Consider the following 22,838-nt stretch of genomic DNA (forward strand, 5'->3'; position numbering starts at 1 on the left):
TTAGATCTACCTCCTCTCCACATTTTTTTGGAAAGAGAGGCTAGATGACTGCATACAGACTTGTGCACATTGCCAATTGCACACATCAATTCAATGCAGAGTGCAACATACTGTTGGTTGACATTGGAAGTCACAGCATTCTGGAAATGACCTCTGACTTTATACCTCCAACTTTCAACTACGAAATGCCTTATAGAGTACTATTTCCGAGTAGAGAGGACTGGGTCCTGCAGGAGAAGGAAAGATTGAGAGCAGGTAGTTGTTGATTCACAGATGTATCAAAAACACCCTCCGGTTCTGGTGCAGTTGTTTTCAGTCGCAGACCCAGGACAGAGTTATCTACCTACCTTTTAACTTATGCGACTGTATTTCAAGCGAAAATTTACGATATTGAATTATGTGCGGAGAGATTGGACAAATCCAACCTCACTCACAAGTCAATAAAAATATTTTCGGACGTTGGAAGCTCTTGGCTCCTACCGAGCAACGTCTAAATTGGTAGCAAACTGCCAAAAAAGACTGTAATAACTGCCATTGCGATAGTACCATCGAATACTATTTTATTCATTGAGATCGAGGTCGATCACCCGTTCTTCGGTGTCGATATTTTTCAAGCTGAAAAAGCGCTGAATTACTTTATGACTGTCGGACCTTCGAACGTCGTTGTGGTCATGTTAAAATTTACTTAGACTAAACAAATAAATGTATTGCATCCTGCCGATGATCATACACTTGGGAAGGTTGAAAAAACGCTGATATGAGATTTTTGTGGATAGCGTAGGTGATGCGAGGGCTTGGGAGGTTTCTTACGGGAGAGACAGAATAGGTCGGTCACCGGATCTCGTCGAGACGAGATCGGGGGTCTTATCCCTCAGCCTTCGAAGCTAAGGGAGGTGGCCTAAATAGGGGAGTTGATTTTTTGTAAGCGCGTGGTGCGAAATTCAAGTAAAATCGGTAGTGAAATCATAAACCGGTGATGGGTACAGGGGAGTTCGAAATCAAAGTGTTGGTGTTGAAAACACACCGGATCAACGGAACCGATGGTTGACCATGAACCACCCAAAGAGGCGTTATGTGAGTGTTTGTCATTTTTTTGTAATAACCAGTTGATATTTAGAGAGAGTTCACATAATATTTTATCTGAGTCCACTTCCTATTTGCAGAAAGTTGCATATTGTGGGGTTCCTAGCGCTGATTGTTGTTCTTAAAGATAAAGTTGTTAATACAATTATAAAAGGGGTGAAAATTTAAAGTTATACACCACTCTCCCTGGAGTAAAAGTAAAACTAAGAGTATTTTTGTACCTAATTGGCGCATTTGTAATTATTAAATAGGTTAGATTAATAGTAAATAGCATGGTAAAATTGGCGGCATTTCTTTTGTTCTGATTCTTTCATTTTATAGGATTTAACATTTTCCTTTTATATAATATTTCACACGTTGTTTTTATTTTATTCATGGAGTCATTTTTCTACTTATTATACTTTATATTTGAAACCTTTGGATTTTCATTTTCTCTTGGACTGAGAAAAATACCATCCTTGTAGAGTAAGATGAAGTTAAGAGAACACAAACAAATGAGAGACCTTTTGTCAATCTAACGAGAAGAGAATAGTGACTGAAAAGCATTTCAATTAAGATTAAAATTCAGTTCTGGAACCACACAATGGGAGAGAATATAAGTAAGTATACCAAATGATCAGATTTCAAAAAGACCGGCCTTCGTGCGATCGGCACGAACCCTACAGCTTTTTCGGACCTGCCTTGATATTCAAAATTTGATGCGGAGAAATCTGCATCTGGTGACAGAGCTGCTAAAATTCATTTCAGAAAATAAATAAATGAGAAAGGAGCATTTATCGGAATTGCCTAATTGTTGTACGATGGTACACTGTCCGACCTAGTCGAAACCAAATTTGTAACAAGATTCTCCTCGATAGAAAGACTGAATAGATTGTCTCTGGTCTGGATTCCTGGCCATACTGGCCTGGAAGGCAATGAAGCTACTGACTCTCTTGCATAGGAGGGTGCTGCAAGCGGCTCCATTGGACCAGAACCTGTCATTGGCATCGCTTTGGGCTTTGCCAAACAAACACTGAACTTCCACTTCCAGGATTGGCTCACTCCAAGGCGTTTATTCACCTTTCGAAGCTTGATTCCAAACAGTTGTTCGACTATAGTCATGCATAGACTTGGACTGTCGGAAGACAGTGTGTGTTTCCTCTGTGTGAAAAATGATGGAACTGCAGAGTATACACTTTGTACCTGCCCCGCTGTGGACCGAATCAGATTCTTCGAGTCCGGCAAATCCGTACTCTCACCATCTGACCTGAAAGACCACTCATCATACAAACTAATCAGCTTCGTTAAGAAGCAGGGTTTATTTGGCCGAGTGTGAATAAGTTTGAGCCGAAATAAATCCTCATGGGTTGCGGTGGAGGGTCGAATAGACCTACTCATTATAGACCTACCTACCTACATGATTGTGCCAAGACATATTGGTGCCCATTTTAACCCACAATAAACTGCAGAAAGTATAATTGTCTGACCTGACATTATTATATTCGGTTTGTAAAAAAACTTTTCGAAGAAAACTGATACCTGGGTTTCTGTGAAATTGAATGGAATCTGAATACTTTCACCCCAATTCGAAATAACTCATAGATCCAGTGAAGATGTGCATATGCAGCCGATGTCCAGGAATCCAAATGGAAAGCAATAATTGAACTCTTGGTTTCTCCAATAAGTCTTTGATATACTATAAAAAAAAAGGTTGAAGGTAATTTAGATCCGTGGGGAATACCAGCGTTGATGATGAAAGTATGAGACATACATAAGTTAGGTTAGGTTAGGTCCAGAGTCAGTGGGTCTATTCGACCCTCCACTGCATCATGCAAAGGTTAATTGTGGCTCACACCTCTTCATACTCGACCACATAAACCCAGCTCCTTAACGAAGCCGATTAGTTTGTATGGTGAGTGGTCTTTCAGGTCAAATGGTAAGACTACGGCACAGCCGAACTCTAAAAACCTGATTCGGTCCCCAGAGAGGCAGGCACATAGCATGATCTCTGATGTTTCATCATTTTCCAAAGACAGGCGACACACACTGTCTTCCGACAGCTCGAGTCTCAACATATGATGATATGATTCAAATGGCAGTGACCTGTAAGAAGGCCTGTTAGACATATATAGTCCAACAACGGTTTGATATCAAGCTTTGAAGAGTGAATAAACGCCTTGGAGTGAGCCAATTCTGGAAGATTCTGACAGAAGTCCATAAATCTTCTTGACATTCAGGTGTTCAATATTTGTTTGGCAAAGCCTAAAGCGATACCAATGACAGGTTTTGGTACGATGAAGCTGCTTGCAGCACCCTCCTTTGCAAGGGAATCAGCAGCGTCATTGCCTTCCAGGCCAGTATGACTAGGAATCTAGACCAGAGACAATGTGTTTAGTCTTCCTATCGAGGGAAGACGTTTTTGGAAATTTGCTACCAATTTAGACGTTGCTCGGTAGGGAAATCCATAGATGGCTACTTGCAGGAAACTTTTTTTCAGGAAGCTGAAGAGCCATTGACGAAAATGGCATTGAAGTTTTGCCAGCTAATCCTCATACCACACACAGTCAAAGGCCTTAGAAATATCAAGCGCAACAGCTCATAACTCTTCAAATACGGTTGTCATACGATAGAAGGTCGCCTGTTGATCTTTGTTTCTAAAAGCTATATTGATGATCGCTCGGTCGGTCGGTTAAAGTCTTCTGAATATTTGAAGATATGGTAGTTCACGGCTTTCTCCATGATTTTCGATATCAGTGATAGCAAAGCGACTGATCTATAGTTATTTGGAAAACTTTTATTGCCCTTATTGGGAATAGTTTGAACGCGAACAATCTTCCAACAAGAAGAAATAACCCTTTTTTGTAAGACAGGTTGAAAAGTCTGCAATATACTGGTGCGAGTTCATTTGTGCACTTTTTAGGTACGATGACGGGCACTTCATCAGAGCCAGATGCCTCGTTGATATTGAGCTGTTTCAAAATTCACCTGACTAAACGTTGTCTAAAAGTAATTTCCAGCATTGTAGATTCCTGCGTGGGAAAAGTGGGTTGTGCCTTTCCCAGAAAATCGACTGTGGAGTGGTACCAAATTGTTCTGCTAGTAAATTTGCTTTTCTATGGCTGTTGTTGCAACTGAACCATCCGTTTGTGTTAGTGGTGGAATTGTGGATTTTGTAAAGTTTTGATCAACAGCTTTGACTACCGACAAGAAAGATATATCCCTCATTCACTGAATGTGAAGTTCTTTGCTCTCAATAATCCCAAGTTTGCAGCTGTTGCAAGCATTAACAAACCTAGTTTGGTTTTCGGTACTGCTGCTCTACTGTATTAGTATTCTACTGGTCCGACCCTGTCATTTGATATTCTTATTTGGGTAGTTGTGAAAAAATATATAATCCGCCATTTTGTAGCAGCGGCCATCTTGAATTCGCATATTTCAAGGTTCACTACTATTGTACTGATCAAATTATACTGTCAGAACTAAATGTGTGTACCAATAATCAGATCAATCTGTCAACAGGAAGAAGGTCAAATTTCGTTTACTAAATTTGACCAAACAAACAAGCAGGGCAAGCTAAATAAAACCGTTTAAAAAGTGAGTGAACATGAGAAGTTATTGAATAGCAAAACATTAAAAATACGAAAAAAATAACACAAAAGCCTGAAAATCCATTGTTTTTCAAAAAGAAGTGCTTTCGTCAGAAAAATCGCATTTTCGTCAAAAAAAAATTGTAATATTGTAATAGGTTTATTCAGCAAGCTTTGATTTTTGTGATCTACTATTATGATTCTTTTCCCCTTCAGATGTAGCTTCGAAGAAATCAGTCGAGTCCCGGATGATAATACTCCGAAACCTTGTCTGTAGGTAAGCATTCGATATCTTCGTTGAGGTTTTGCTGGTGAACAAACGAGAACTCATTTTTTCTTTGCAAGAAAACTTGCGTAAATACATGTTGGATATAATGCGATATCTTCGTGGTATTAGCCTCAGAAAAGTAGTTGCATTTGCCACATATGAAAGAACTTTTGAGAGACACTATTGTTTCGATATGTATTCAAAATATTCAGTTTATCATATAAATTAATGTCTCTTTGAGTAATTAAACTTATTTTTCAACAATTATGAAATTTTGAATAAATCAGTTTTGGGATGGATCCGATTCACATACTATTTCTTCCAACTTTGCCTGAGTTGATCATTCTCGTACAGAGTCATTGGTTAGTGGAGGAAATTTTCGCAAAATTAATTGCGTGCAAGAGAGACCGTAATTAAAACCCCTCTGGGGAGTTTGTCAGTAAGGTATAAATTATACGTTAGCTGCTCGTTTCCCCAAAGTTGTTTATCTCCTATCCCTGATTTTTAGAGGCCAATTACTAGATATTACGGAACGGAGAGTAAATTATGATACCGTGTATTTTACCATTCGATCAAAGAAAAGGTATAGAAAGATATTATGTCAGTTATGAAATCTACAAACTCAGTTTATTTGAAGAATCGAACAATTCGAAGAAAAATATAATAGTCCATTGATTTCAGAATAATTCGACTATGTGTACTCATAATTTCCTCAACATATTAATAATTACTGTGTTCAGTATAATCTGATAAACCTGATAACGGAGCCTGATTCGAACTATGTGTTATTGCCTTCTTATCCTTTATTACGATATAAATGTGAAAATCCATCATGAGACACTATCATTAGGTCGATCACAGTTACGTTTTGGTATTTTTGCGTGGGGAGATGTAGGATAACACTCTCAAAAATTTATGAATTTTCCAAGAATACTTTCTGAACTTGAATTTGTAATGATATGGATACAGTAGCGGAGCAATTTCTCGAGCAGTGATCTCATTCTATTATGAGAAGTGTCCACGGGGTGTAGAAGGGATAATCATAACTCTTCGTGGTGGAACAAAAGCCTGGATAAGTAAAGAAAAGAAGTTCGAGCAGCTCTATTTCACCTCGCATCACAAGATTATCTCTAGAGAGCCGACTGTTGAAATTGGGGAGCTTTAACGACCCAATGGAACATCCACGAACCCTAGAAAAGAAAAGTTAGAGCTTTTGAAAATCACTCTCCTGCTATTCTTCAAAACGAACTGGAAATAAATTCACCTATTCTGATAAAATTGTATAGAGCTAGTCTAGCGTGGAACTATATATCACCCAGTTGGTTAGCAGCAAGGGTGGTATAATACCTAAAGTGGGTCGGACAAACCCACACGCTAAATCGGTATGACCAAACAGCCTTACATCCTTCCTGTTGAAAGGAAATGAGAGGATACTGAACGGACACATCAGGAGGGTGGCATTATATACATCCTACTTCAATAACCACCAGTATGCTGATCAAATCGGAAAATCAACAGATTCAGCATTGAACAACCTTGTAGAGAAAATCTCCCAATGCCTTGACAACAAGAAAATTGCGGTTGCTGTATTTCTCGATGTTGAAGGAGTATTCGACAATGCACTACCAAAATCTATAGGATCATCTCTGGCTAGGAAAGGTATAGAATTCACCATAACTGGCTGGATCTATGCCATGCTAGTAAACAGAACTGCAACTACCACTCCTGAAGGCGAGGCCTTCAGTTTGAGGGTCACTAGGAGCTGCCCTCAAGGTGGGGTACAATCTTCACTTCTGTGGTCGCTCCTCATGGATAGTCTGCTTGAAGCCCTTGACTGAAGAAAAGCAGATCTGCAAGCGGAAAGGGTAGCTTGTAATATCCTCCAAAGTACGTTGGACGTTGTTCACAGTTGATGCCTGAGAGATCAGATGTCTGTCAACCCCAGCAAAACTATCATAATCCCCTCCACCAGAAAGAGAAAATTTAACGATCTAACGCCACTTTCTCTCAGTGGTGAGGTCATTCCACTTAAAACGGAGGTGAAATATTTTGACATTGTCTTCGATAAAAAAGTCACTTGGAACGCTCACTTCTAGAAAGTTTTACGCATAGCCAAACTGTCCCTATGGACATGTCAAAGAATTTGTGATTGAACTTGGGGTTAGGTTCCAAACGAATCCATTGGATTTATATGATGATTGGTAGACCAATGATCAGTTATGATGCAATTGCCTGGTGGCCGAAGGCTTTTACAGAAAATGACCCAGGCGATGGTCTCTGGCTTACAGAGACAGGCTTGTTTAACCATCAGTGGTGCCATCAGTACCACACCGTTAGTGGCCATGGAGATCTTTCTAGATCTACCACCTCCCATTCTCTCTGGAAAGAGAGGCTAGTGAACTGCATATAGACTTGTGCACATTGCCAATCGCACAAGTCAATTTAATGTAGAGTGCAACAGACTTTTGGTTGATACTGGAAGACATAGCATTCTGGAAATGACCTCTGACTTTATGCCTCCAACTGTCAACTATAAACTGCCTTATAAAGTTCTGTTCTCGAGTAGAGAGGACTGAATCCTCCATGAAAAATAAATATTAAGAGCAGATAGTTGTTGGTTGACAGATGGATCAAAAACACCTTCCGGTTCTGGTGCAAATATTTTCAGTCGCAGACCCGGGACAGAGATATCAACCTGCCTAGGAACCTATGCGATTGTATTTCAAGCGAAAATTTACGCTATTGAATTGTGTGCGGAGAGATTGGAAAAATCCAACCTCATATACAAGTCAATAAAAATATTCTCGGACAGTCGAGCAATGTCTAAATAGGTTGCAAATTGCCAAAAATGAATCTCCTCGATAGGAAGACTCAACAGATTGTCTCCGGTCTGGATTCCTGACCATACTGGCCAGGCAATGAGGCTGCTGATTCCCTTGCAAAGGAGAGTGATGCAAACAGCTTCATCGGACCAGAACCTGTCATTGGCATCGCTTTAGGCTTCGCCAAACAAGGATTGAACACCTGGATGGCAAAAAGATTTATAGACTTCTGACAGAATCTTCCAGGAATGGCCTCCAAGGCGTTTATTCACCCTTCGAAGCTTGATACCAAATAGTTGTTGAACTACAGTAGAAATGAACTACGATGTCAAACAGGCCTTCTTACAGGTCACTGTCATTTGAATCATCTTATGCAGCCTTGCGTGTTGCGGTGGAGGTCGAATAGTCATACTCACTTCGGACCTAACCTAACCTTCACCTGATATACAACAAACTCTATTTATATCCCGCAGAAAATAAAGCAGAAAACCAAACATGCGATAATTATTTGAAATTTTCATTGATCTTAATATATTTCATGATGAATTGAATATCAAATATAGTGAACATATCCCACTAGGAATGAATATCACTGAAATATAAGATGAATAAAATAAAATGTCAAAAAAATTATAATATTTCCTTTCTCTCTTTCTGATGCTTTGCCGTCATGTAATGAATGAATCAGATCAATTATTCATTTATTTCGGAATAATAACAATGAATGATTATACGACACTCCAAATTCAATCGATTGCATATAACATGCGATACTCACATTTGCACGTTCTTCATCTTCTTTGAACAAAATTTCTACAGCTTTCTCATATTTCCCCCAAAAATCAAACCCTTCCATCTCTAATCCAGGAGTTCTCTCCAGCCACCCTTGTACCAAATCCGTTAAAGAAGGTTCATTCTCCGATACATCTAGTTGTTTCATGGCTTCCTAAAGTAAGTCACAGTTTCAAATCAATTCATCTATTTTTACAATATTCTGAAATAACTTTAGGTTGTGCAGAAAACTTAAAACTATTCTGTGTAGGAATTATTATATTTGAAATAAAGTTGACTCGATTTCAGTAAATTTGCTTTTCGATGTTGAATAAACTAGTTTATTATCAGAAGAATCATGAAATACCAAATCAATTAACAGAATTCAGCTTATTGAAAAAAAACTCAAAAGTGCTGCTTTGTTCCCTCCTGTTTATAAAAGAGGACATATGCCTCCTCACTCACAAGCGATTTTGGTGAAATTGGGGACACGTGTGAATCATTGTATTCATTCCACGTGACACTGTAAGAGTGTCTGCAAAAGGCTGTGTAATGCCCGTTGCAAGTAGTCCCACTGTGATTCGAAAGTGCATTTACATTATAACGACAAGGGCCACATTGTCTGCTGCATAATTGCTTATATCTAATTCTTCTAAAGAAAAGTCAATGGCAACATCCAATTTGCCTCCGAATCTTTCCATTGAAATGAAAAAAATTATATCAATATCAATGGACGTTCTGTAGGTACATACAGATCCGAAACATTTTTTCAAATATATTCACAAATTATAAAAGAGAAGGAATAAAAACCGGCTTCAATGTTATGATAAAGACATTTCTAAAAATAATTAAGTATAATGAAAGCTTACTTCGTCATTTCCAAAAACTTTAGCATAGTTCTTGTTATATTTCACACGATTTTCTTGACGAACACCCAACTTATTTTCGAGAAGTCTGAATTGCAAACTTTGAAATCCTGATGCTGGTCGAAGATAGTTTCGAAACTCCATGAAGTCCAGTGGTGTCATTGTCTCCAAAATCATAACTTGATCCACTAATACCTATAAAATAATGAATCATACACTTTCTCCCATGAGGTAATCACCAGAGAAACTAGAAAATGTTTAAATTTTCACTTTTATCTTCATTCAATTGTTTCGCTTCTTTGGAGTGTCAATTTTTGTGATTACGAATTCAGTCACAAATATCAAACTTGTATCTTCAGAAAATATAGACTGACAAACATAATAATAATTCGTTACACCAAAACAATCAATGATTTTTTTTCCTACGTGGCAAATTGTAAGTCCTTACAACAATTATATCACAAGTGAACTTCTGAAGAGTTAGCTAGATGTTCAAGACTTGTAGCTCCTATTGATGAATCACAAACAGTTGCTTCAAGAACTGCATACTGTCAATTTTGAAGCTTCAGCTTGTAGCGTATTTTAAAAGTAGTCTACGTTGCGGAAAAATTGGTGGAAAAATAACATAATAAACCAATAGGGTCACAATACTAATTCAATTGTAACGCATAGAAAAGTTTTGGGATTCAATATCACTAACAAATTTTTATGGGTTGAAGAGATTGTCTTACATTTGCATTGAGGTAAGTTACACCCAATCGAGTTTTATTTGACCCCAGAATATGGGGTTCAATTTATGGCGAACCTCTTTGTTATAACCAGTATATGGAGCTTCGTTTTTAAACACGCTCCGAGAATAATAGGTTCTATCCAAAAAAGACATATTCATCTAACCTGTATTCAAGGATGTTCGTGTAGCATTTCTCTATTACAATACAGGAATAAAATAAAAGACCTGAACTTTCAAATAGGCATATATCCCATTTCTGATTTCAACTATAGATAATAACTTATGTTTCGACTGGAACAAGTTTTCGGTAAATTATAACAGTTAGTAATGAATGTTATTGACCCCTTATAAGCGACTAAGATCCAAAACTTATCAATAACCGCTGGACTGTTATCTATCGAGTCTGATTAACCAATTAGGATGATTTTCATGAAATGTTTCATATTGAGATTTTGTTATTATCATAGTTGTGTTGTAGTCATTGTACGCAAATAACAATTCCTCGTGCACAAAAATATTTTCATCAGAATAATAATTTCGGTAGATAGGACTGAATTATGCAATCTTGCTTCTTCATATCATAGCGACATATGCTCGATTTTATCTTGGAAACTGCTCATAATATGACAAGCTGAACTCAATATAGTTTTGATTTTATGGAGAGATGATGCCTCAATTTCATTATTACTCAATGGTGGAGTTTTTACTGTGCATGTGTTTCACAAACTCATCTTCAACTTCTCTTTTTGTGATCAACTTTTCTCCATGCAGTTCATGGTTTTGTATCACTATTTTCTCCACTCAGCTCAGCAGATGAGTATCTTTAGTTCACAGTGGAAACGACAGATTAGCGGTGACGATTTTTCCATTAAAAATATTCAACTATGTTCTTTATCTTTCAACTATCTCTTTATTCAACCTTTTATATATTTTTTTTGTTACAGTTGATTCATTTGTATTTTTCATGAGTTTGCTGTATGTTTATCTTGGTCAAGACAAACCAAGATAAACGAGACGAAGATATTTCAAAAGACAACTTCAGAACGGCATGTATCATCTCGAGACAGACAAGAACTTCAAAATAAAACAGTTTGTTTTGACGCAGAAAAATACGTGATAATGAAATTGAAAAGAACAGAAAAGCCAACTGAAATTAAAATAGCTAAGAGTTCAAGCTCAGATGAAAAGAGTAAGTTTCACTCAATGTTTTTCTAGGAAGATATACCATTCAGCAGATCAGCAATGTTCCAGATGATAAACCAGAAGGGGTAGGTAGGTAAGTCTAAAGTGAGTGGGTCTGTTCGACCCTCCACCGCAACCCATAAAGGGTTTATTGTAGCTCACACCTATTTACACTCGGTCAAATAAACCCAGCTTCTTAACGAAGCCGATTAGTTTGTATGATGAGTGGTCTTTCAGGTCAGATGGTGAGGGTACGGATCTGTCGAACTCAAAGAACCTAGTTCGGTCCCCAGCGGGGTAGGCACAAAGTATATGCTCTGAAGTTTCATCATTTTCCAGGCAGAGGCGACACACATTGTCTTGCGGCAGTCCAAGTCTCTGCATGTGATGATTCAAATGACAGTGACATGTAAGAAGGCCTGTTAGACATCGTAGTTCATCCCTACTGTAGTCCAACAACTGTTTGGAATCAAGATTCGAAGGGTGAATAAACGCCTTGGAGTGAGCCAATCATGGAAGATTCTGCCAGAAGTTCATAACTCTTCTTGCCATCCAGGTGTTAAGTATTTCTTTGGAAAAGACCAAAGCGATGCCAGCTGGTCCAATGAAGCCACTTGCAGCACCCTCCTTTGCAAGAGAGTCAGAAGCTTCATTGCTTTCCAGGCCAGTATAGCCAGGAATCCAGACCAGAGACAATCTGTTTAGTCTTCCTATCGAGGAGAGTCTTTTTTGGCAGTTTGCTACCAATTTAGACGTTGCTCGGTAGGAGCCAAGAACTTCCAACGCCGCTTGACTGTCCAAGAATATTTTTATTGACTTGTGAGTGAGATTGGATTTATCCAATCTCTCCGCACACAATTCAATAGCGTAAATTTCCTCTTGAAATATAGTTGCATAAGTTCCTAGGCAAGTAGATAATTCTGTCCTGAGTCTGCGACTGAAAACACCTACACCAGAACCGGAAGGTGTTTTTATCCAGAAGGGGACTCAGAGAAAAGTGAGATAAATTTAGAAAAAAAAAATTATCATTTTCATAACCATAAATTGTCTTGATTTGTGAATATATACCTGAAAAAAAATACCCAGGTAATTTACAAAAGTAAAATGAAGCATTAGCGATGACTTCTCCAGAAAACATTGATTTGGTGTTACGAATCCTTCAAAAGAATTTATTTCGAATCATAGATGGAAGGCTTTAAATTTAACTCATTGGTACTGTTTTTTTGCGTTTGCCAATATCTATCAAATCATCTCAATATGTTGAAAATCCAAAAAATATATTTCTATACCAAACAAAACATAGTTTATATCGAATGAAAATAGAGATTTTGTGTGGTGAATGCTTGAAAATGGAGCCGATAGCATTTATACTAATTGGGATGTTGTTGAAAAACTCATAAAACGTTTCGTGTCTTACCGGTATAATCATCAGTTGTCGTTATGAACAAATATGTAGAATTAACGGATAGAGTTGTCGGGACCAATTGTTGAAATATAACAAATTACACAATTTCCTGACCAAGAACTTGTTGAAAATAGTCTTGCAACAGGATGCGGTGTCGATGAAGTTCTTTGGCGCATGGTTGAAGTAGAATTACATGGTGAAAACTGCGTGCTACAAACATGGCGTTGTGTGATGACGATCCCAGTGCTACTCTTATTGGCGAATTGAGAAGTCGCATTCGAAAGAAAATTTTGAACTATAGTGCTCGCGAAGAAAAAATGTCATAACATCTCGACATAAACTTTTTGCTAGTTAAAATATCTGAGACTCACAGTGATGCAAGTTTTTAATATTAAAAATATAATACGTGTTCAGAATTCATTAGATTATCATAAAAAATTATTGATAAACGTTTTAGATTTTGAAGAAGTCACTTTCGAAGCATTAGTAGTCATTATGTATGGAAGAGGAAAATGTCCATTCGACGGTTGCCGGATAAGAAGTTCATTTTGATAAAAATTCTCTACACATTCGTCACCCATAGCAGAGGCAAAAAGACCCTGCAAGTCTAACAATAAAGCATCATTAGGTGTAGCTGACTCTCAAATTCCCATATGAAAAGGTTGCCGTGGGTATTGTGGTAAGAACTTCGTAGTTTTTTCCATCAAAGCGTCACAGAAGACCTCCATCCTGAGTCACAATTTGTGTTGCTTACCTACCTGTCGAAGTTACTCGTAGACTGAACATGGATTATATTCTCTTTGGTTGAAAAAACAGTACTATGGTCTGTCAACCTTGAAGGAGATTATTCTCCACGAAGAAATTCTGGGCTTGGTAGCAGAGCCACCAGGCCTGTTGCCTGCTCCACGAAGGTTTCAGCTGATCCGAAATACCATTCACTGAATGAAGTAATCAGCTCCGTTCGATCGAGTGTCAATAGGTGTATGCCACAATAAAATCTTGCTGATTGCAGTGAAGATTCAAATAGATTACTTTTCGGACCCACCTACCTACCTACTCATTCGTTTCTCTTGAATAGATACCACAAAAAAGATAATCTAGGCGTCTTTGGAGGAAGTTCACAGTCATGTGTTTCATATATATACTCTTACTCTAACTATATGTCAAACCCATCAGCAAGAACATAGAATATATGTAACATGTAATGCATTTTTTTTCAAGGGCCAAACACAACACTACAGAAAAATCCTTGAGGTGCTCATTACGAAAGTAATGATCGATTTGAATCGCTGGAGATCAATCTATTTGGAAAAACGTTCTCAGAAAGTTTATTCCATATGAATGCTTTCTCCAAATGGAAGAGTTCTTTAACAGTGATAAACTTCAAGAGGAAGTTCAATCTTTCTCTTGGAGATGATCACTAGGTGATTGAAACACGTGCTGAGGTGTTGAAAGTAATGGATTGGTGTTGGAATAAAACTCCAGTAATATTCATAAGTACCATGTGTATTTATAAATGTTTATGATCACAAAATTGAAGCAGCCTAGACAAAATAAGGTCGGCAGATAGAAATTATATGCAGTGGTGTTGACGAATAATATCGTTATAGAATAGGGACAATACAATTTCTCCAAAATTATATCTCAACACTTCTTTGGAATATGGCTGTACTAACTTATTAGAATATGTTGAAATATGTCGCTGACCACCCCATGAACGGAAACTTGGTCTTACCTTTCGAAGTGAAATTTTCAGCACGATTTAGATGATATGCAGTGAAAATCAATCGTTTAGCCGTATGGCTCGAATCACCGTTCCACATGATATTCGTTTGATTGAGTGAAATGAATTACTTGTGAAATATCAAACAGTAAATTGTTTTAAAGCTCAAAATCTAGTGAGTTTTTTTATCGAGAGTTCAAACCAAATCAGTGTCCTCTAAGTTTCCCCATATTTCTGGCAAGATAATTGTATGAGTCAGATGGTTAGGTTTGGATTCTGATGTATAGTACTATGAGCATGTAGTATACGATAAATATTTATTTTCACTTTTGATGCCATGTCATTCGTTCCTACAATATTTGTAGGTATTTCTATTTTATAGAATATAGCGGATTAAGATTTCATCAGTGAAATAGATCCTAGATGTTTTTGAGTCTATCCATTACAAATAATCATACAGAAATCAGATACGTTCTCATCATAAGTTCATATTCAGTTCAGATTATAGACTTCACTTTTACCTTATTAAAATATCCTCACCTTCAATATCAGGACCACCCTGTTCAACCGCCTTAAAATTTCCAGTGTTTGAGATTCTTCCAGAATTTCACTGAAAACATTCCTGATGGAATCTAGTTCCCATATAATCTGTTTAAACCAAAGTTCATAAGCTGAAAAACGAAAAAAGGTTTTTGAAAGATAAATCACAAAATATTTGGTGGAAGAGAAAATTGTAAAAGTCACAACGAGATATCGAAACGTAAGTAAAACAAATTTCATTCACCCTGATGAGTGATGATGAATAAATGTTCATCATGAACTGGTGCATGGTATTCCTCCCCAAGTAATCTTTGTGCTCCTAAAATCTTATCCAACATCAAATATTCAGCATACAGCATTCCTGCCTCTTCTCCAAGCTGTTCGCCGTCTTGAGCGGAATCACTGGAATAAAATTCATGTTAATTGTGGCTTCAGAATAACCAATGCAAAAGTTTCAAAAAAATAGTGAAACTAATGAGTAAAATTGAGAGAAGTTTTCAGATTTTCAATGTATTAGTTAGATATTTTCTTATTAGTCAATGGGCTATGCTTGGAGACTGACAGTAAAAAAATTTAAAGCAAATGAAATTCAAACGTTCAGGCCAGTCTCGATATACCTACACAGTAGGTTTGATGGACTGACGCCTATCAGAAAACAATTAAACAGGCGTCAGTGCAGGAATCTTCACAGAAAATTTCCTGCATTTGCAATTGGCACTACAACTGAAAGAGTCGACCTTCAATTCTGGAACGGGCACACTTGCACTCTGAAAGAATTCCGATTTTCAATTGTGGAATATCATTGACTTCAGGCCGATGATGGTCACTATCTTGCACTGATGAGTGGCTAATAAACCCGAAACCGGTCCAGAATTTAAGGTCGACTCTTTCAGTTGTAGTGCCAATTGCATATGCAGAAAATTTTCTGTGAAGATTCCTGCGCTGACGCCTGTCGGATATACTCCAACGCCCTTTGTGGTATTAGCCAGGGGAGTAGTTGTTTTCTGATAGGCGTCAGTCCATTTAACCCACTGTGTAGGTATATCGAGACTGGCTTGAACGTTTGAAGTTCATTCGCTTTAGATTTATTAATTGAATAGATGGATAGATATTGTCTAAAATACAATTTGTCGACAAAGGGTGTTTTGTTTATGAATACATAAAATGTTGAAAATATATAAAATGTTATTTTTTAGAGACTATATAGTATTCACAAAAATACAGCGAAGAATAAAATACAGACAAAACCAACAATCGAAAAATATCAAAGATAAGAAAAAATGTACAAATATGTTATCAATAAAACAACAGAATTTTAAAATTACTTGACATAAATTGTAATATACATCGTGGTATACCGAAAGACTAGAATTTATATGCAACACAACCTTTCAAATTGTAGAAGCACTTTTCCAAAACGAGGTCCCTTATTGATTTTATAAATTTTTTAAGGTCATTAATTGATGTAATATGTTTTGGAAGATGAATATATATTTGTTCACATCTATAGATTTGAGACTGCTTGTTCAAAGATGATGTGGGCAGTGGAAGGGCAAGTTTTTTATCGCTTCGCCTAGACCTTTCGTATGACTTTCAAACTTTTCTTTATGTTTGTAAAGTAAGCAGACAGTCTCTAGAATGGATATATGAAATATTGTTATTATTTCAAAAGAAAATTTTATTAAAACAACGATATAAATAAAAACAACAATAAAAATTATTGTATTGCCAAACATGCGCCAAACTAACTGACTGTTATGAGGAAACAAGTATAGCTGAGGCAACAGTCAATCTAATAATAACACTGATGATCTTCAAACAAGACTCAACCTCTGACGAAAGCAAGAAACTCTTTGGAAGGTTCTAAATAGATGAACATTTAAATCTAGCAGACCACTATTATAATATTCATGCAGTCATTGGTCACTGTGGTTCTGACGTTGAATTTGGTCATTATTACGCCTTGGTCAAAGACGAAACGGACTGGTTTAAGTTTGACGATAGTCGTGTCACGAAATGATCTGGCGATGAATTGAATCTATTGGAGCCTCTGGAGACACCCTACATTTTGTTTAATATGAGAGAGGACATTGGTAGATCAAGATTTTCAGATGATGTGATGCTGCAGGTTTTTCCGGGTTTTCCTGCAGCTGAAAAAGCATATGCGCCTCTGGAATGAATGAAGTCGCCCCGGAGCGCCAATTAATTTTTATTCTTGTCTTTATTATTATTTTATTTCTGCAGAAAAGTGGCCTGTAAGAGTCAAGCATTTTCAATTTGAATATTATTCTTAAAGCTCTTTTCTGGATAACGAATATACTCTTCATCAAAATCTGGCTGCCTGAGCTCCAGAAAGAAATTCCATACCGGATATGACTCACCATAAGTAATCAGTATGCATTTATTGCTGCTGAAAATCCGAGTTCACGAGATATTAGATTTATGGCAAAGCAACCTTAAGATAACTTCTTTTTTTGAAGAAGTAGTAATTTAAATCCGTAATTTGCGAATCAAGTTTTAAATTACTGTCAATAAATATACCAATAAATTTAGTTACAGGCTCAATTTTAATTATTTGTTCACCTAGTATTACTTGTTCAAGTCCCACTTGATTATCAGATTTGTTTTAGAAACATTTGGCGATAGCATATTCGATTCACACAATTTTCTTTTCTGAATTTGAGTGGACATACCGAGTCAGTTAGTATGATACTTGATAATGGGATAAAACCAGAAACCTACCGAAAAAATAAATGACAAGTGGAAATCAAACGAAAGTGCTTTCATTCATTTCACTAATCCTTATTATTTATTTTCAGTTGATTCTATCCCTCAGAAAACGTGTACAAATTTCACAGCTATCAGAATTTTTTTTGAAGACAAAACACAAGCCTGTGTTTATAGTGATTCACACGCCGTTCTCTAAATGAAAGAATTCTCAAACAGTCAAGTTCGAGGTGTACCGAATTGAACCTAAAAACGATGAGCAGCCACAGTCCGTCGCGTATTTCTGATATGTACCGCTCTTGGTGGAATCAAATGTGCCAAGTCACTTGAACACTTCTCGTGAAAGTATCTATAGAAGAGAGACAATTCCCCAACCTTTCTTCGATGTTCCAGACTACCAAGGTTGCAAGTGATGTTCGCGTCTCAAATCAGCCATCAGCGGATGGCTCTTTTCTGCCTGGAATCCAGCAGCTTTAGGGTATGTTGTAAGGCGAAGCTCCATACATGAGAACAATACTCCAAAGAAAGACTGATCTGAGCTTTATGAAGCATCAAAAGTTGTTGAAGAGTGTACAGTTTTCTAGTTCGGAACAGTTTTCCAAGTTTTTGAGCGAAGCAACTTTTGTTAGTTTGAATAAAATGGATAAAAAGGAGTTTCGTGTGTTAACAAAGCTTGGCTTCATAAACATCATTTGAACTTCACACCAGCAAAATCAACTACTGAGAAGTAGTTTGCTACATTCAATGGAGGTGAAATGAGCACCAATGGCAATGAACACAGTAGATGCCTCAAAGAGGGCTGTTACCGACTATTATAAGCATTATCGAAGCGTTTGAAGGACGAAATCGCGATGAAACGGCCCCATTTGAAGAAAAAATAAATGTTGTTCCATCAAGACAATACACTGTTTGACAATGGCAAAATTGCAAAAATTTGGGTTCGAACTGCTTCTGAATCCACCGTATTCTCCAGATCTGACCCGCAGCGATTTTTTTCTGATCTCAGATCTCAATAGAATACTTACTGAAAATGAATTTAGCACTGATGAAGCACTGATATATGAATGATAAACTCATTTTTATTCTCATTAGAGAATAGTACATAACTGGTTCATACATAAACTGTTGACGAAATCTAGCTCGAAGCTATTCCACTTAACCAACAGAGGGACAGAGCTCAATAGAAAAAAAAATGAAATATACTAACAGAATTGACTGGCAAACTTTGAATCAATAGAAAACCATGAAATAAAAGAAAAAAATACATTATAAATTGTAAATTATGAGTGAATACATAGCAAACAATAAAGATCATGATAAATTGAAATCAAGTATGAGGTAGAAATGAAGTAATTAATATCTCTGGTCGCAGAAATATGCCTACTGCTTACCAAGTAAATAATGCTTCAATTTATGAATTGAAGGAGTTATATTGAACACTGTATAATTCAGTGTTCATATAGAAGTATTTTGTTTCGAAAGAATTTTTTCTTTCGTATAATTCAATGTTTATATGAAAGTAGCTGTTTCAGGAGGACTTTCTTTCAGTTTGTGTCTGAAAGTTACTTCTTTGCATGATCTACACATCCATGTATAGAGTTATTTCCTTCCTTTCTTTGGAAGACTCCCTCATTCTTCTTTTTTTTACATACCAGTACTATGTTGCTGTATCGCTGCTGTTCCAATGTTTTGACAGAATCAGAATCAACAAACTTAGGCTTTCGCAGCGTTATAGAACAGTGCTTTCAAAAATTGTTGTACAGCGCCATCTAGTGGCGAGTTACAGAAAAATTGATAGCCTAAAAACCTTCTCTATGGAAAATTACTTATACATGTCAAGTTTCATCACGATCGGTTGAGCGATGAAAAAGTTTATCACTTACCAACAAACATCCATTTTTTTATATTAGATAATTTGAATTCATCAGGCAGAGTATCATATATTTGTGCTCAGTTTTGTGCTGAGGCATGGTCAGGGTAGATTTGTATCTGATATTTTGCCAATGTATTTTGAATCGAGGAATAAATATATTGATCAATGTTGGAGGGTTAGGATCATTTAAAAGTTTATGAGTGAAGGTACCCATGTGGAGCTGTCTTCTATTGTACATATTGAGCCAGTTGCATTCAACAATTTTATGTGAAATATGTTCATATTTGTTCATATTTTCTGATACCATGAATCGTCTTGCGCAGCTATTTTGCACTTTTTGTATTCTATTCTTATCGACTTTTGTGAGGCATGGTCCATAAAAGAAATCACAATAACTCAGGACAAGTGATTGACAAAACGTTCGTTTCATTTCGGAGTTGAGAATATGACGATTACTGTGAATGAGTTTCAGAGATGCGAAAAATATACCTATAAGATTTTTTTATTGCTAAGAAAAACGCATGTCTGTATCTAATACCAAATAAAGATTTTCAATTGAGTATTATCAATTCGAAAATTGAAACTATTCTTTAAGAAGTTCATATTATTTTTACTACCGAAATATAATACTTTGGATTTTTCAGAATTGAGTTTCAGGTTGTGTTGTTCTGATGCTACCTTGATTTTATTCAATTTATTGTTCATCATTTCTTCGGCAGATTCGAAATTTTCAGTACGAAAACTGAGATGAAGCTGTGTATCATCGGTAAAAGCTTGAAATTTACAGTTTTCTATTCCATTTAAGATATCTGCAGTATATATAATAAAAAGTAATGAGAACGTCTGAGGAGATAATTCCACATTAAGTACGCTGATTTATTATCAGAGCCATAATATTTCAATTTAGCACAAAGTAATTCATGACTAACGGTATCGAAAGCTTTGGAAAAATCAAGTAACACCAAAACACTACATAAACCTTGACCATAGGCTGTTAAAATATCAGTTTCAACAGTTGCTAAAGATGTTTCAGTATTTCTTCCAGGTCTGAAACCACATTGACAATCAGGAAGTGAATTTTTTGAAATGAAATAACCTAAATTCGATATATATATATATATATATATATATATATATATATATATATATATATATATATATATATATATATATATATATATATATATATATATATATATATATATATATATATATATATAAATAGATAAGTACTCTTTGATCATTCCCATATTGATTTCTATTTAAGAGCCACCGGTATACAGCTGTTTCAGCCTATTGGGCATCGTCAGTACCAGGCAGGCGGTCCTCGATTGAAGACAAAATGAGTAAAACCAAGAAAGTACTTGATAAAAATAGCTGCGTAAACGCAAGCGAAACAGAAGTGGAACCACCTATTGGTGTGACACCCAAGTCAACTTGCCAAGTTTTTATGTCAGTGTTGGTGGTTTGAACAATCAACCGACAACTGCGGTGGCAGAAATTTTGTCTTCAATCGAAAACCGCCTGCCCGGTACTGACGATGCCCAATAGGCTGAAATAGCTGTATACCGGTGGCTCTTAAATTGAAATCAATATGGGAATAATCAAAGAGTACTTATCTATTCATTTTTTGAATTTCACGGAATTATTTTCCAGCAGCTTGACTGCAATAACCTTTCTAGATTTTATATATATATATATATATATATATATATATATATATATATATATATATATATATATATATATATATATATATATATATATATATATATATATATATATATATATATATATATATATATATATATATCGAATTTAGGTTATTTCATTTCAAAAAATTCACTTCCTGATTGTCAATGTGGTTTCAGACCTGGAAGAAATACTGAAACATCTTTAGCAACTGTTGAAACTGATATTTTAACAGCCTATGGTCAAGGTTTATGTAGTGTTGAGAATCGTAGCGACTGGAGAAATGTACAGTAGAATGGAATAACGGGGTCTCTCAGTCAAAAAATCAAAAACTCTGCTTTACTTTGCCAAGCTTTCGCTTCACATTTTATGTGAAGGTATGACATTTGTCAAACCAAAAAACTCCATTAATGTTTAACTTTTTTCGTCGATTTATATGTTGAATTAATTGTTTTTTACTCATTTTTACTGCCCTGAAGAAGCTTCCCACTAGAAGCGAAAGCTTGGCAAAGTAAAGCAGAGTTTTTGATTTTTGATTTTTTGACTGAGAGACCCCGTTATTCCATTCTACTGTATATATATATATATATATATATATATATATATATATATATATATATATATATATATATCATATTCTACGGATGGTAGAATATGATGTGTTGTTCTTCCGGGTGTTCATCCGTTCTATACTATTCGATAGTCGACGTTTCGCCATCATCTCAGATGACATTATCAAGACGAGTTACTGCTTCGCTTCGAGAGGTGTAACTGGCAGTTACACCTCTCTATATATATATATATATATATATATATATATATATATATATATATATGAAATGACTATGAAAGGACTGCAATATTTCAACATTTTCGCGTTCATGCTATCTGTTCCAAAAGCTTTAGTGCGAATATTATGGAAGGTATTGTTGACCTCTTCAATAGTAATCAACCTAAATGAAAAATGACATTGTGAATCTTGAACTGTTTCATTGAAAAACTTTGTTTTTTATCACAATTACTGGTTAATCATCGAAACTGAGACCTATTTTGAGCCTAAGAACTAATCGTACTATGAAAATGGTATAGAAAAATTGTTTAGCCGCTTCAATCGTTGTATCGCCCTGGAAGGCAATTTTATTTTGGATAATAAATAAAATTTTCTCATAAAAAGGTTTTTTCTATGGTCTCCTACCAACTTTTCAGCCCAACTGTTATCTTTCACTGTTTACGAGATCCCCATGCATAAACTCAAATTCCAATACCCCTGTAATACGCCTTGTGCTACTTTTACTATACTATGTTACTATGTCATACGATACGGAAATCGAAACCATTCAGAGCTGGTCATTATCCTGAAACCCTACAAGAATATATTTACATTTCCTTGTTACGCATTCAACCAAATAAGCGTATTTTTTGTCATTCAATAAAAAATAAAATCGAATATCCGAATAGTTCGACGATGGAAGCGAGTGGTTCTTCTGAAGATGACGAATCATTTTTATACTATTATCAATATTGGTTCAGGAGCACATTTGAAGTTTGAATTTTGCATTTTCTCAGTTTACAAATTCAGTGTTCTGAAGA

At 36.1% G+C, this 22,838-nt stretch overlaps 1 protein-coding gene across 1 annotated transcript in view; it reads right to left on the minus strand.

The window, feature by feature from the left end:
- The window catches only part of vermilion (Tryptophan 2,3-dioxygenase vermilion), a 36,343-nt gene that overhangs the window by 8,308 nt on the left and 5,197 nt on the right, over nucleotides 1-22,838 (minus strand). The window contains exons 2-5 of the mRNA XM_074181769.1: nucleotides 15,201-15,358; nucleotides 14,957-15,087; nucleotides 9,380-9,571; nucleotides 8,518-8,685 (exon numbers count right to left, since the gene is read on the minus strand). Coding sequence (XP_074037870.1) covers nucleotides 8,518-8,685; nucleotides 9,380-9,571; nucleotides 14,957-15,087; nucleotides 15,201-15,358 — 649 coding nt within the window. The remainder of the gene's footprint in view (nucleotides 1-8,517; nucleotides 8,686-9,379; nucleotides 9,572-14,956; nucleotides 15,088-15,200; nucleotides 15,359-22,838) is intronic.

This window comes from Leptinotarsa decemlineata, unplaced genomic scaffold (genome assembly GCF_025532065.1).
Source record: "Leptinotarsa decemlineata unplaced genomic scaffold, Ldec_3_MD MMD2_tig00026314_RagTag_RagTag, whole genome shotgun sequence".
In the NCBI taxonomy this organism is placed as follows: domain Eukaryota; kingdom Metazoa; phylum Arthropoda; class Insecta; order Coleoptera; family Chrysomelidae; genus Leptinotarsa; species Leptinotarsa decemlineata.